This window comes from Trypanosoma melophagium (assembly GCF_022059095.1).
Source record: "Trypanosoma melophagium isolate St. Kilda chromosome Unknown ctg6segment0, whole genome shotgun sequence".
NCBI classification, from domain to species: Eukaryota; Euglenozoa; class Kinetoplastea; order Trypanosomatida; family Trypanosomatidae; genus Trypanosoma; species Trypanosoma melophagium.
This window is the reverse complement of record NW_027125189.1, coordinates 799,327-811,431: the sequence shown is the minus strand read 5'-3', so window position 1 is coordinate 811,431 and position 12,105 is coordinate 799,327. Positions and strand designations below refer to the sequence as shown.

Below are 12,105 nucleotides of genomic sequence, written 5' to 3'. Positions count from 1 at the left end.
GATCCTGTTGCTGTTTCCCCTCAACCCCTGAGAAGTGTGGGAACAGAATACTGCACAACCCAATTCAAAAGAAACAAACGAAACAAAACGATTCAAAAAAGCAATAAAGGAAATTACATATATTTACTCACAAAACATTTGACGTGTTTACCAATACCCAATAAAAAGAAGAATGAGAAGGTGTAAATACCCTTCAAAAGAAAATTTACTCATAGTAGAGTTAAAATCAATATACTGATATGCATAAAAACACCCAGGTATATATATATATATCATATCACTTCTCAGCCCTTGCGAGTAATACAGAAGTTCACTCCCCACTTCCCTAGATAAGTAAATATCAATTTATTTTTTTTTTCTTGTTTCTTGTTAGAGGAGTTCGTTTACCTTTTTTCCTCTTTTCCAACCCTCATGTCTCCTAATAAAGAGAGAAAAATATATATGGAGGGAGAGGTATAAACACATATGCAGACTTTTTCTTTTTTCGTCTTCTCTCCTTCTCTCTCTACATGTATACATGTATAAAAACAGAAAAGTCTTGTTTTCTTCTTTATTCTCCAAGATCTCACTCCTATTCTACTAGCAGAATAAATATCAGGCATTAGAATAGACTGAGAGTAAAAAGAGAGAAAACCAAACAACAAAGAGAAATAGAGAGAAAAACAGAAAAGGGAAAAAATAAAGAGGAAGAAGAATGTTGGATCACGTTTACTTTGTCTTTTTGCGCTGGAGAGACTTTGGCACATACGGTGTAGCACCTCCCGTTAATATTAACTCCATCTCTTCTTCAGTAAAAACGTGTGGTCGGAACTTCGTTGGTAACTCATCAAATGTCTCCAGAATGTTCTTAACTGGTGAGGCAGCCACAGTACTACTTCCAACAACAGCCCCGCCACTCTTCTTCATGGCGTATGTAAAGCGGATGAGAGGCTGACGGTAACGTAACATCGTTAAACTCAACATTTATTTTTTTTTTTTTTCGTTATCCTAATTTAGATACTATACAAGTCCGATTCTTCTCTACTTGTCTTGTATTTGCAAGAAAGGATAGGAAAAGCGATGATAAGAAGAAAGGAAAACAAGGGAAGAAAAGAGAAGAAAAAAAGGGTTCTTGGCGGTGAAAAATCTACTCCTTCTACTTTACATTACTCACAACAATATTCCCATTAGAATACTAAGAATACAAAAAAAAAAGGAAAGAACATTAATTGAATAATAAAGGAAGAGATACAACTTCCTAACAATTACGGCATGCCCCTATATAGAGAACTCCAATACAACGTAACCAACAGCCGCAGCTGTCCAGGGATCAATATCAACAACCCCACTCTCCAAGTGGAGTTGTACATATCCTTCCAATACGGTTCGTACCCCGCATAGAGTCTGCGAAATCAAATCAAAGTTTCCATTTGCAGTAAGCTGAAGAAGCAGAAACTTGTGCGGTGTAACAATAGACTTGTGTCGAATGAGTTCCATTCCTTGGCGAAAAACACTTAACGCTGCCGCTACATCAGAGTTACTGTCAATGATACAGGCCCATATTATTGCAGGTTTAGTTCGCAATGCAGACAATGCAGAAGATAAATGGGCAAGATCTACCGTACCTTTCCCTCCCTTTTCGCGTTCACCCTTCAAAACATGAAGAAGAGATTGTGAAAAATGTTGTTTAAATAACTGTATGAGCATTGAACCCAAAAGATGTGAACCACTCATCTGTGCCACAGAAGCCCCAGTATTTTCCTGATAATTCTGATCAGCAAATACAACGAGAGAACCATCACTCTGTTTATCACCAAGAAGAGAAAGTAAGAGAGATCCAACTGCTTCAAGTGCCTGTCCTTGACGCCACAGAGAAGGTGATAAAAGTTCTAATGCATTCAAGTTCTGCGAGCCAAGAGCAAAGGCAATCGTACTGTGCATGAATGGCAACGACGCCGTTATTACTTTTCCAGAAGGACCATGTACTGCAGTGCATGTCACAACCTCTTGCTGTATAGTAGATCTCGCCTGAGATATATCTACTCGCTGAGGACGTGGGTAGAGACAACTTAGTGCACCATCCGTACACAATGTAGCAACTCCAATTCGTTGGGTTAATGGCGCAGCAGAGAGTACGGCATCTACCAGTTTTTGTTCCTCTAATGAGAGTGTATTCTCTGGCTGTGATGGTCCACACAATGGCGTAAATCCACCAAAGTGAGAGACATCCTGACGTAAGAGAAGTGTCACATGCAGATCACGCTCCCATGTGTGGGTTGTGGGATTTCGCGGATGTTGTAATACAAAAGCTGCACAAAGACTCTCTTGTACAGGCAGAGGCAATCGTTCTGCCCACCGGTTTAGAGAAGCAAGAAGACGCTGTTGCTCAAGAGTGCATAAAAAACAATCCGGTGCACTTACGGAATCCTCAGAAAAACGAAACTTTCCAGTCTCTATGGTAGATCCCTCTTCTTCTGAGGGGTCAACACTAGAGGATTCCCGAAGGGGTGCCGCCTGTTCAAAGTGAAACTCCATTTCCCGCATGGAGTGGACCTCTAGAGAAATATCAAATGGCTCCAAAAAACGCAATGAGAAAGAAGGCCGAATACAATTCTCTCTCTCCTCTTTCTTATTCTCAGTTGAGAAAGTGTTATCATCACCTTTGGTAACCACCGTACCATCACTAGTCCAAGTAATAGCATTCTCCACTGCCCGGCGAAGTCGTTCCGCCTTAATCTCTCTTGATGCTGTTACTGCCAATCCCATCCACGGACAACGTGAACACATACGCACATTATTGTGATGTGTACATGCCGACACACGTGTTCGTCCCCACGCCGCACCGCTATTAACATTACCCGCATGTCTACGCCGCCACAAACGACAATGTTGAGAGTTTGGCAATCGTCGTTCCTGCACAATTGTATCAAAGAAACGGGCCAGGGTGCGAATCACATCGCCTGGTCCAATTCCCTGCAGCACCACATGCCGCTGCTCTCGTTCCTCTGCGGTTCGGCCCGTTAAACACACAACAGCCGCACAGCCGTTAACGGTCATTCGCCTTCCAACCACAACGGTTTGGGAAGTATGGACACTATTCACACGCCGCCGGGGGACTGGCCGTTGTAACAGTTCCCGAAGTTTCTGCGTAATCATATTCCAAGCCCTGCAACTAGAACTATTACATGCATTCTGAGCACCAAAAGGAAAATGAACCACCAACACGATCATCAAGAAAGAAAAAAAAAACAACGATAAGAAGAAAAAAGTATCGCACAAGGGGCACAGCGGAACAACAAAACACACACACACACGGAATAATGATAAGAGAATCACAACTTTCAAATTTGAAAAAAAAAATAAAAAACAAACGCGTTTCTAATTTCCTAACAAATTAGAATTACAAAAGAAGCAAAACGAAACGAGCAAAAGAAAAAAAAAAGAATGAGTCTTTCTTTAAGATATTGTATAAACAACTCTCATTCGAACCCATTTTTATTGTAAGGCCACGCACGACCGCCATTTAGTTGACAGGGTTCACACTTTTTGTCAATACATTATCTTCAAATATGCTACGACGTCTCCCTCCACGCAGTCGCCCGTCTCGCACTTCAAGCATCTCTTGACAATACTTGCTGTAGTCCCAATGAATATAAACAGAGGATGCAACAGCAGAGATATTCATACCAAGAGATACTAATAGGGGCATTAAGACGCACTGTTTACCGTAGCACAGGCTACCTCCCTGCAAGGCAGCCTGGTGTGTATACCACTCCCCATACAGAAAACGATTCATTAACACTGATGCAAGGATCCCAGCAAGCATACAGAAATTGTAATGCTTAGCCACATCTTTTGCATATATAGTGCGTAAAACAATAACAACTGCTGCAGCCGCACATCCATTGGCTAGTGCCATAATGAAGCAAGGAATAGGAAGCGCCTTGGGTGTAACCAACGTAATCAAGACGAGAGTAAGCACTGTGAAGCCCGTCGGAACAAATAATATAAAAGTAATGGGAATTCGTCTTTCAGCAGGTCGACCCTGCGTAACAATCTCAAGGATACTCAACAAAATACGCCCAGCTCCACTGCCGACACCAACAAGCACGACAAGAAGTGCCATAAAAGACTCGTCAAGAGGCTCCCCTGCAAGAGCACCAAAGAGAAAACGCATATTCCCTATTATAATAATTTGCGCTCCAAAAAGACAGAAAAGCGTCCACAAAAGCGCCAAGAAACGCATCGTTCGAAAGTTTTCAAATACCGTGGTGTGGTACTGAGGCGAAATTAAGTCAATATCACCTGCAGCGGTACTATCCATACTATCGCGTGTAAAATGGCTTGCGCGACTCACACGGCTTACACGGCTAGAACTGCACGCAATACTGCCAGCATCCAGTAAGTAAACCTTTCGGTCAAGTACTTTCAGTGGCAAAGCCATTGTTGGATATAGTGCAAGTAAACCGAGAGCAACACATGCAAATGCAATATGGTACTTACGATCAAGATCGAAGTACGCTGACAGAGCTCCTTGTGTGGGGAGAAACACCACCAGAATCAACACAATAACAACGCCAATACCGAAACGTGCAGCAGGAGCCTTCTGTCGTAGATATTGTCTCTTCATACGGCGTCGTAACCTTCGTTCCTCGTCTGTAAGGACATTCTGCTCACACCCTTTGATCATGTATGGTGGGACCTCCACAAAAACCAGACCAAGAAACGACACGACACACCCGAGAGCCGCAAGAAAGAAGAAGAAACGACTCGTATCATTATCATCATTTGCTGAGAAAAAGGCCAAGTGAATGGCACCCATAATAGCAGAACCCATTCCTGAAAACGTTTTCATTACTGCCACAACGGCTCCTCGATTAACAGGAAATATGGAGAGTAATGTCATTACAGCACATATATCAAGTAATGAAGTACCGATTGACTGCATGCAAGCATATACAGAGAAGGCTGGTAATGACCCTGGAATAACATTGGCATACGTCAAACCAAATAATACCCCACCCAGCGGAAATAGTATCATCGCAGTCAAAAAAACAGGCCATGCGCCATAGTGATCATACAAGAAACTAAAAGGGAGTGTAATTGCACCTATTGCATCAGCAATAGTAGTAATGGTGGTCATTTGATTTTGTGTGAAATTGTACTTGGCTTGCATTTGTCCACTGTAGAGATTAAATGCATAAGTTGATGAAACTGCGAAACAGCACAGAATACCCACAAAAAGCTGCCAGAATCGTCGTGGTTCGCTCAGTGGAGGTAGACCTCGTCGTTGTCGATTGCCACTCCGCCGCCAGTCGTTACCAGCACCAGCAGCAGAGCCGCGAACACCAACACCATTCTGTTCGACTTTACCGTAGAGCTTGTCTGGCTTTGCGCCACCCTGAGCATCGACCAATGTGGACCCAACGGAGAGTGCAAGAAGAGGATCGGACGGCGACTCACCCTGAGCGGTATTCACTTCCCTCACTCCCTCTTCTTCCTCTTCCAGGTCATCATGAAGGAGGGAAATTCCCTCATTATCATCATCACTCATCAGACCCTCAGGGCCCAGAAGGGTATGCATAAAAGGTGGCTGTTGAATCGTGGATGCCATTTCCTCCTCGTTCCTTCCTTTTTATCCCGTCCCTGCCCACTTCCCTCTCTTCGTTAGTACGCCTACCTATGCGTATTTCTGTGTGTATGCTTCTATTGCTGTGGTTGCTTTCCTTGATATTACCAGGAAATACGGAACGATAAGAAGAAAAAAGTATCGCACAAGGGGCACAGCGGAACAACAAAGCACACACACACACGGAGTAATGATAAGAGAATCACAACTTTCAAATTTGAAAAAAAAAATAATAAATCTAGTATAACCTTAATTCCAACATCTCCTTACCAGGGAATTTTAAAAGAAAGAAAAATGTTAAACGAGAAAAGCTTGTGCTGCAGCAGCAGCAGCAGGAGACACAGCACTAATTCTCTTCTGAATCGATCGAAACTCATCCTTATTGATCTCGTTCTGCTTGATATATATTGTCTGTAAATGAGGAAATTTCAGAAGTTGCTCTTCGCTGAGTGAAGTAACAAGTTCTAGCAAAGATACCGATGACGCAGTTGACATGTGAACGTGATTCATGTGTAAACGGCGCAGTACACGCCGACACGCGAGCAGCAATCGGAAAATCAATTCTGTAGACTCTTTATTGACACAAATTGCATTGTTTGAAAGACCAACCGTCTCCAGCCCATGTAAGCCACTATTGGTAGCAGTAACATTAGAGACAGCATCACACATGTGATATCTCTCTACATATTGCACGATTGATTCCATTCCAGTCATACCGAAGCCGTTACTAGCAAGAAATAAAGAGTGAAGAAACTTTAGTTGTGGTAAACACCATTGAGAGAGATATGTAACACCGTCATCCCCCAGTTTATTGCACTCCAAGTCAAGAGTATGCAAAGAGGCAAATTTTCCTAATGAAAAATAACTGTAGAGTGTAGGTGCAGTCGTCTTCTTCTGTTTTATCTCTCGGTCCGTTGCTTTCTCTTCCTTCTCACTACAACCTATATGACTGGCTGTGATCCTTGCGTGACGGAGCTCCAACCCTCTCAAGGGAACGTCAGAGACTTTACGAAGGGCCCGAAGTATAGAGAGTGTAGTATCATCTTGTGCGACTTCTGTTAGTTCTTCTTTATCAGAACACACCCGTGGCCTTTTAGCGGTAGAAGAAGCTGCAAGAGTGCGAAGCACGTATTTCCATCGAAGCTTTAATACGCCATTAAATCTACTTGACTGCATCTGTGTGAGGAAATCATGATGAATTCTAGACTCAATAGAAACATCAGAGTTTACCGCTCCAGCATCGGAAGGCATCTTTTGAAAAAACGATTTAAATAATAATAAAAAAGAAAGAGGATGGTGGAAAATAAAAGCATAAAAAAATGGAAATCACCATTACAATTTAGCCATTTATCCATTAGTCAAGAGAGAGGAATTCCACAACCCAGACACACGGAAACTTTTCATCATTTCTTTCTCTATTTCGTTTCTTCTTTATTTGTTTGCTCTTTTTTTTTTTTGCGCTATCTTCTTTTCTTTCTTTCTATGGCCGAAATAAAACACTCGAGTGTCTCGTTATTCAATTTCTCTATACGGATACTCATGATGATGTAGAACTGCTTTCGAAATCATCATCATATTGACCTCCAGTTTTACTCTCCTCAGGTTTGCTCTTGCCGATTGTGGTAGCGCTACTACTTGTGTCACTTTCACTGGCACTTTCACTGTCACTTTCACTGCTGCTATCTGTTTCACTTTCAGATGTTGAGGAGTCATTGGATTTCTTTTCTGTTTCCTTTTTTAAACTTTCTTCATCACCTTGTTTAAGCAAACTTTCATCCTTCTTTGTCTCCACTGTAGCACTTTTCTCTCCTTCTGTTTCCACCTTATTGATTGTATCTAAAGTAGCCGCATCATCATTGCCGGCTCCACCTCCCAAGATAGCAGTGAGAGTAGTACCATCTAAGCCACTCTCTTTAAGCATCTGCATAATTTCCTTCTCTGTTTCTGCTCGTGCTTTCGCGATATCATGTAAGTGTGTAGGCTCTACAAAAATAGGTGGCATTTGTGCTACACGTATACGCATCTCTTCAAGACGTTCTGCAGCTTCACGCTCCATTTCACGACTTCGTTGACGAAGGGCACGAACTTTTGCTTTTATAACAGCATCTGCATTACATCGACTGTTCTTTAAATATTCTTTTAACCTGGCATTAACTATTTTTTGCCGCCGGTAAGCCTCTTGTAGCGCTTTGAGCTCCTCTCTTTCAGGTTCTCCAGGAACTTTTGCCTCTGATGAAATAATGTACTTGCTGAATACTGCCTGTGTACGCATTGCGTGTGCTCGAGTTCCTTTTGGAAGAATATTTTTGCTTTTTTCATCTTTTTCACCATGTCGTGAGACAGATCGTGGGGGTTGTGTCGCACTCGCAGCAGATCTACATCGCCGATGTGTAGAGGTTGATGATGTGGTACGCTTCGATAACACCGCTGGTCGACCCCTAAGAACAGTATCTTTTTCAGATGTTGTTATATTAAAAGGTTGTACACAAGTGGGCTGTTGCCTACGCTTGCGTTCCGCTAACGATAAGCGCTCCTCTGCCCATAGAGCACTAAAATTGGGAACTCCACCTCTAATCTTTGGTTTAAAGGTCAAATTCTTGTTGTACTTTGCAGCATCAGTAGGACTAGGATTTTTGGACTTGGATTGTGTACCCTCAGTTTGCTTCTTCGCAGTAACCACAGCAGCTGTTCCATTTATATTTGTCGTTGCAGATGGCGTAGAGAGATAAGGTTGGGAAGGAACAGCCCCTCCTATTGTTATTCCAGGTGCTCCTGGTGTTGTACTAACAGGAACAATAGTAGTAGGAGCAGTAGTAGGAATAGTAGGAGAAATGGCTACTCCAGTCATTTGTGGTACAACACCTTGTACGGTGGATGGAGCCACAATTGGTCCACCAACAGGTACAACAGGTGGTGGTAATGGTTCCAATTGCTGTTGTAGTGCAGTAAACTTTATACCAAATTGTGGTTCCTGCTGTTGTGCACTTTCAAGAAGAGCCACACGGTGAGACTCTTCCTCCTGCACCTCCTTCAGTCGTTCTGCTGCCCGCTGTTTAATGCGTACATTCCGGAATTGCTGGTGCTCTTCAAGTGCTGGCCAAAGTTTCATTTTCACCTCTAATGGAATCTCCCACAGCTCCACAACTCTCCGTCGATTCTCTGCCGTTTCGGCACCAGCTGCACTTTGTGCCCGTTTTGGTTTCTCGCTCCGCCGCACGCCCATCACTTGTCGTGTTTGTCGAAGACATTCGGCGGTGATTTGACGATACGCCGCCGCCTCCCGCAGTCGTTCGGCCTTTGCGAGGGCGAATTCCTCCACCGCCGCCCGCCGCTGCCGCCACTCCTCCACCATGAGAGCGTACTTATTCATATACGTTGAGGGCGGCACTGGACTCGCGCGGAACCGACGACTTTCCTCTCCACAGAATTGTTCCTCTTCTTCGCGTCGTCGTCGTTGTTCCTCTTCTTCGCGCCGGCGTGTGCGGATGCGCTGCGATCGCTGCAGTTCCCGCGTCTCAAAGGAGAAGCTACGCGCCTCCTGCAGTCGTCGCTCACGCGTGGCTTGATAACTCGGGTAATCGCTAACAGCCGTGAAGTAATTCCGCAATGCACGATTGGCGGCCCGCTGCTGTCGGCGTCGCATCTCCTCCAACTGCTCCAGTCGTGTCTCTACTGAAAGAACATCAAATGCCGCATTGGCAGCACTTGTCGCATCTCGTGTAGTCGCTATAGTGGGAACTGCCGACTGAAGGGTGTTTACATCAATGAGACCGCCACTGCAGGGGCCACGACTCGCCGCATCCAAAGCCATAAGTTTCTCTTCCATTTGGGCCTGTTGCTCTCGGAGATCCCTGATCTCCCGCTCCAGCAACTCCTCCATCACCTCGAGCTGAAGAGATAAAAGAAATAAGAGAAGAGTTATAATGTAAAAGACGTGAAATCGGAAAGAATGAGAAAACGAAGAAAACATAAACACAAAAAAAACCATGTATATATCACTAACAAAGAAAGATTATTCGCACGCGACTCATATATATATATATATATATATATATATATATATATATATATTGCTTGTCAAATATGGAAGGGGGATAAAAAATCAAACTCCTCTCAAATCGCACTGTTTTGGCTTTTTTTTCCAGCAATCAACAAATACAGATTGAGGGGAAAATAATAATAATAATAATAATTATTATTATTATTATTATTATTATTATTATTATTATTATTATTATTATTATTATTATTATTATTATTATTTTTATTATTATTATTATTATTATTATTATTATGATAGTAATAATAGGAAGTGTATTAGTATTCCTTTCCGTGTTCTTTTTTTTACCAATTAACTCATCCCTTACCTGGGAAATCGTAAAAGAAAAAGAAAAAAAATCAACATATACCACTCATTTTCTTATTCATTCCTTTTTTTAGGCCATTTTCTCTTTTGTTTGTTTTTTTATTTTTTACCACCTTACACACATACATACATGTATATAAACGCAAACTGATCTTACTTAATCCTGTTCAAGCTCAATCCGCACTTCAACGTTCTGCCGAAAGCGGTATCCTGAATAAAGCACTAAAGCACAACCAATGGCCATCGCTACACCACCAGCAATTTTATACGGTAGTGCGGCCGTTGGTAAAGAGAAGAGAAAGAAAACAAGCATTGAGATTGGGCCACCGAGTGAAAAGCTGCCGGAAAGTGTCATTCGATCAAAAAAGAGAGAACTCCAGTGGTATGCAAACCACGAGAGAAAGAGAAAAAGAGCACTAAGGAGAATATTAAGAAAATCAGAGGATGATATCTCTGTTAGTGGTCGATGGGAGGACCCAATGGGTGTACTAAAGCCATTTGTGGTATATGATATAAAAGCAAGTACAAAGCTTGTCAGTGTAATAGTGGATGACATTACAAAAAGATTACTTACGTGTCGACTAACAGTACGTAGTTGAAAGAGAAAAAATGCCATGGATATACCACCCAAAACACCAAACACTACAGTTAGTAGATGAGTGTAATGTGCTCCTCCTTTAACTTCTGCACCAACTGTAAACACGACGATTGAACCTACAACAAGTATGCAACCAACCGCATCCAATACAGATACACTGTGTTTCTTGTATTCTTCATATAAAAAGGTCAAAATAAGTGGGAAACAGCAGAAACATATAAGTCCCACTATATTGACGCAAAACATAAATGCACAAACAAGTGATAGTTGCGCTATAACTCCAGCTGCAAGTACATAAATAACAGGACGGTTTCTTGAAAAATCAAATAGAAATTCTTTTTCTTCTCTATCAGGTTGCCATGATAATGCTAAAAAAGTCAATAAATAAGCTGAGGCAAATCCAAATGCAACAAATGATACAACTGCTGATACACCAACACGTTCGGTAGAATCAGAATAATACGTTACACGAGCAATAAATCCCCAGTGAAGGACAAAAAAAGCGCTAGCAATTACAAGAACCAAATGAGCATACCATGGTCGATTATACTGTACAAGTAAATGCAACTGATCATCTGCTTGTACAAATGAAACAGACTTTATTACATTTTCTGGAAATCGAACACTTTTCTTTTTTTTCGTTTTAGTCTCATCTGCTGTTTCTGCCATTAGTGGCTGATCTAGATCCCCACCGTCCCCCGATTTACTATCTACAGAAGGATCAGAGCTTGATGGTTTTCGCACCAGAAAAGTAACACTTCGCAAGGAAGATGAACCCGGAAACTCTACTCCCTGTGTTCTTGCTGGAGAAGATGGATTCACTGTCAGTGGTGCACTTCGAGGAATTGGTGAATCCACCGTATTGTTAATGCTATGCGAATTGGTGAATCCCCGTCTCTGTTCACTGCTGTGATTTTCACTTGTCTCCAGCAGTCCACCCCCGCGGCGGCCCACGGAGCCGATGAGCAGCGTCTCCTCTGCAAAGTACGTGCTCTCCGGCGACGGCAGTACGGCGGCCTTTAGTGTACTGTGATGTTGACGATAACGCTGAGAGCGACTCATGGAGCCGACATCGACGATACTTTTAATACTCATACCAAACACATCATCCCCGTCTAATCCACTATTGCTGGTATTATTATTACTATTATTGTTATTATTATTATTATTATTATTATTATTATTATTATTATTATTATTGGCATTGGTATTATTATTATTGTTATTGTGTTGCAGTTGTGTTTGTAGATTTAGTTTGGCGGAGAGTGCATCCGCTGGGACCAACAGGGCGTTTGTTATTTCTCGCATGTTGAGATGATAAAAGACCGGTGGGGTCATCGTAGTGCTCTGCGCACTCTCCTCTCCCACACCACTATTGGGTGCATCTTTGCCAGTCTCCATTTACTTGTATAATTGTGTGTAATACGGTATTTACAGATTATTAAGTACAGTAAGAGAAAATGAACAATAAAACGAAGAAAAAGAAGGAATTGTGCAGGAAAATGCAGAGTGAAAGAGAGAAAGAAGTAAAGA

The 12,105-nt window shown here is 42.2% G+C and overlaps 6 protein-coding genes across 6 annotated transcripts; all 6 read right to left on the bottom strand.

The window, feature by feature from the left end:
• Nucleotides 1–708: 708 nt before the first annotated feature.
• Nucleotides 709–963, bottom strand: LSM04_003888 (Ribosomal protein S36; the record flags this gene model as incomplete). Its single annotated transcript, XM_067332567.1, has 1 exon — nucleotides 709–963. The coding sequence occupies one exon, from the start codon at nucleotides 961–963 to the stop codon at nucleotides 709–711; it is 255 nt and encodes an 84-aa protein (XP_067186856.1).
• Nucleotides 964–1,257: 294 nt separating this feature from the next.
• LSM04_002158 (uncharacterized protein) lies at nucleotides 1,258–3,135 on the bottom strand (the record flags this gene model as incomplete). The annotated part of the gene is made up of 1 exon (XM_067332566.1): nucleotides 1,258–3,135. The coding sequence occupies one exon, from the start codon at nucleotides 3,133–3,135 to the stop codon at nucleotides 1,258–1,260; it is 1,878 nt and encodes a 625-aa protein (XP_067186794.1).
• Nucleotides 3,136–3,502: 367 nt separating this feature from the next.
• On the bottom strand, nucleotides 3,503–5,593 carry LSM04_007650 (Nodulin-like; the record flags this gene model as incomplete). The annotated part of the gene is made up of 1 exon (XM_067332565.1): nucleotides 3,503–5,593. One exon carries the CDS (start codon nucleotides 5,591–5,593, stop codon nucleotides 3,503–3,505), a length of 2,091 nt encoding a protein of 696 aa, XP_067187028.1.
• A 312-nt stretch (nucleotides 5,594–5,905) lies between these two features.
• LSM04_009198 (Leucine-rich repeat) lies at nucleotides 5,906–6,859 on the bottom strand (the record flags this gene model as incomplete). Its single annotated transcript, XM_067332564.1, has 1 exon — nucleotides 5,906–6,859. One exon carries the CDS (start codon nucleotides 6,857–6,859, stop codon nucleotides 5,906–5,908), a length of 954 nt encoding a protein of 317 aa, XP_067187100.1.
• A 286-nt stretch (nucleotides 6,860–7,145) lies between these two features.
• Nucleotides 7,146–9,488, bottom strand: LSM04_006149 (uncharacterized protein; the record flags this gene model as incomplete). Its single annotated transcript, XM_067332563.1, has 1 exon — nucleotides 7,146–9,488. The coding sequence occupies one exon, from the start codon at nucleotides 9,486–9,488 to the stop codon at nucleotides 7,146–7,148; it is 2,343 nt and encodes a 780-aa protein (XP_067186967.1).
• A 643-nt stretch (nucleotides 9,489–10,131) lies between these two features.
• On the bottom strand, nucleotides 10,132–11,973 carry LSM04_000774 (uncharacterized protein; the record flags this gene model as incomplete). The annotated part of the gene is made up of 1 exon (XM_067332562.1): nucleotides 10,132–11,973. One exon carries the CDS (start codon nucleotides 11,971–11,973, stop codon nucleotides 10,132–10,134), a length of 1,842 nt encoding a protein of 613 aa, XP_067186728.1.
• Between the last annotated feature and the right edge of the window lie 132 nt (nucleotides 11,974–12,105).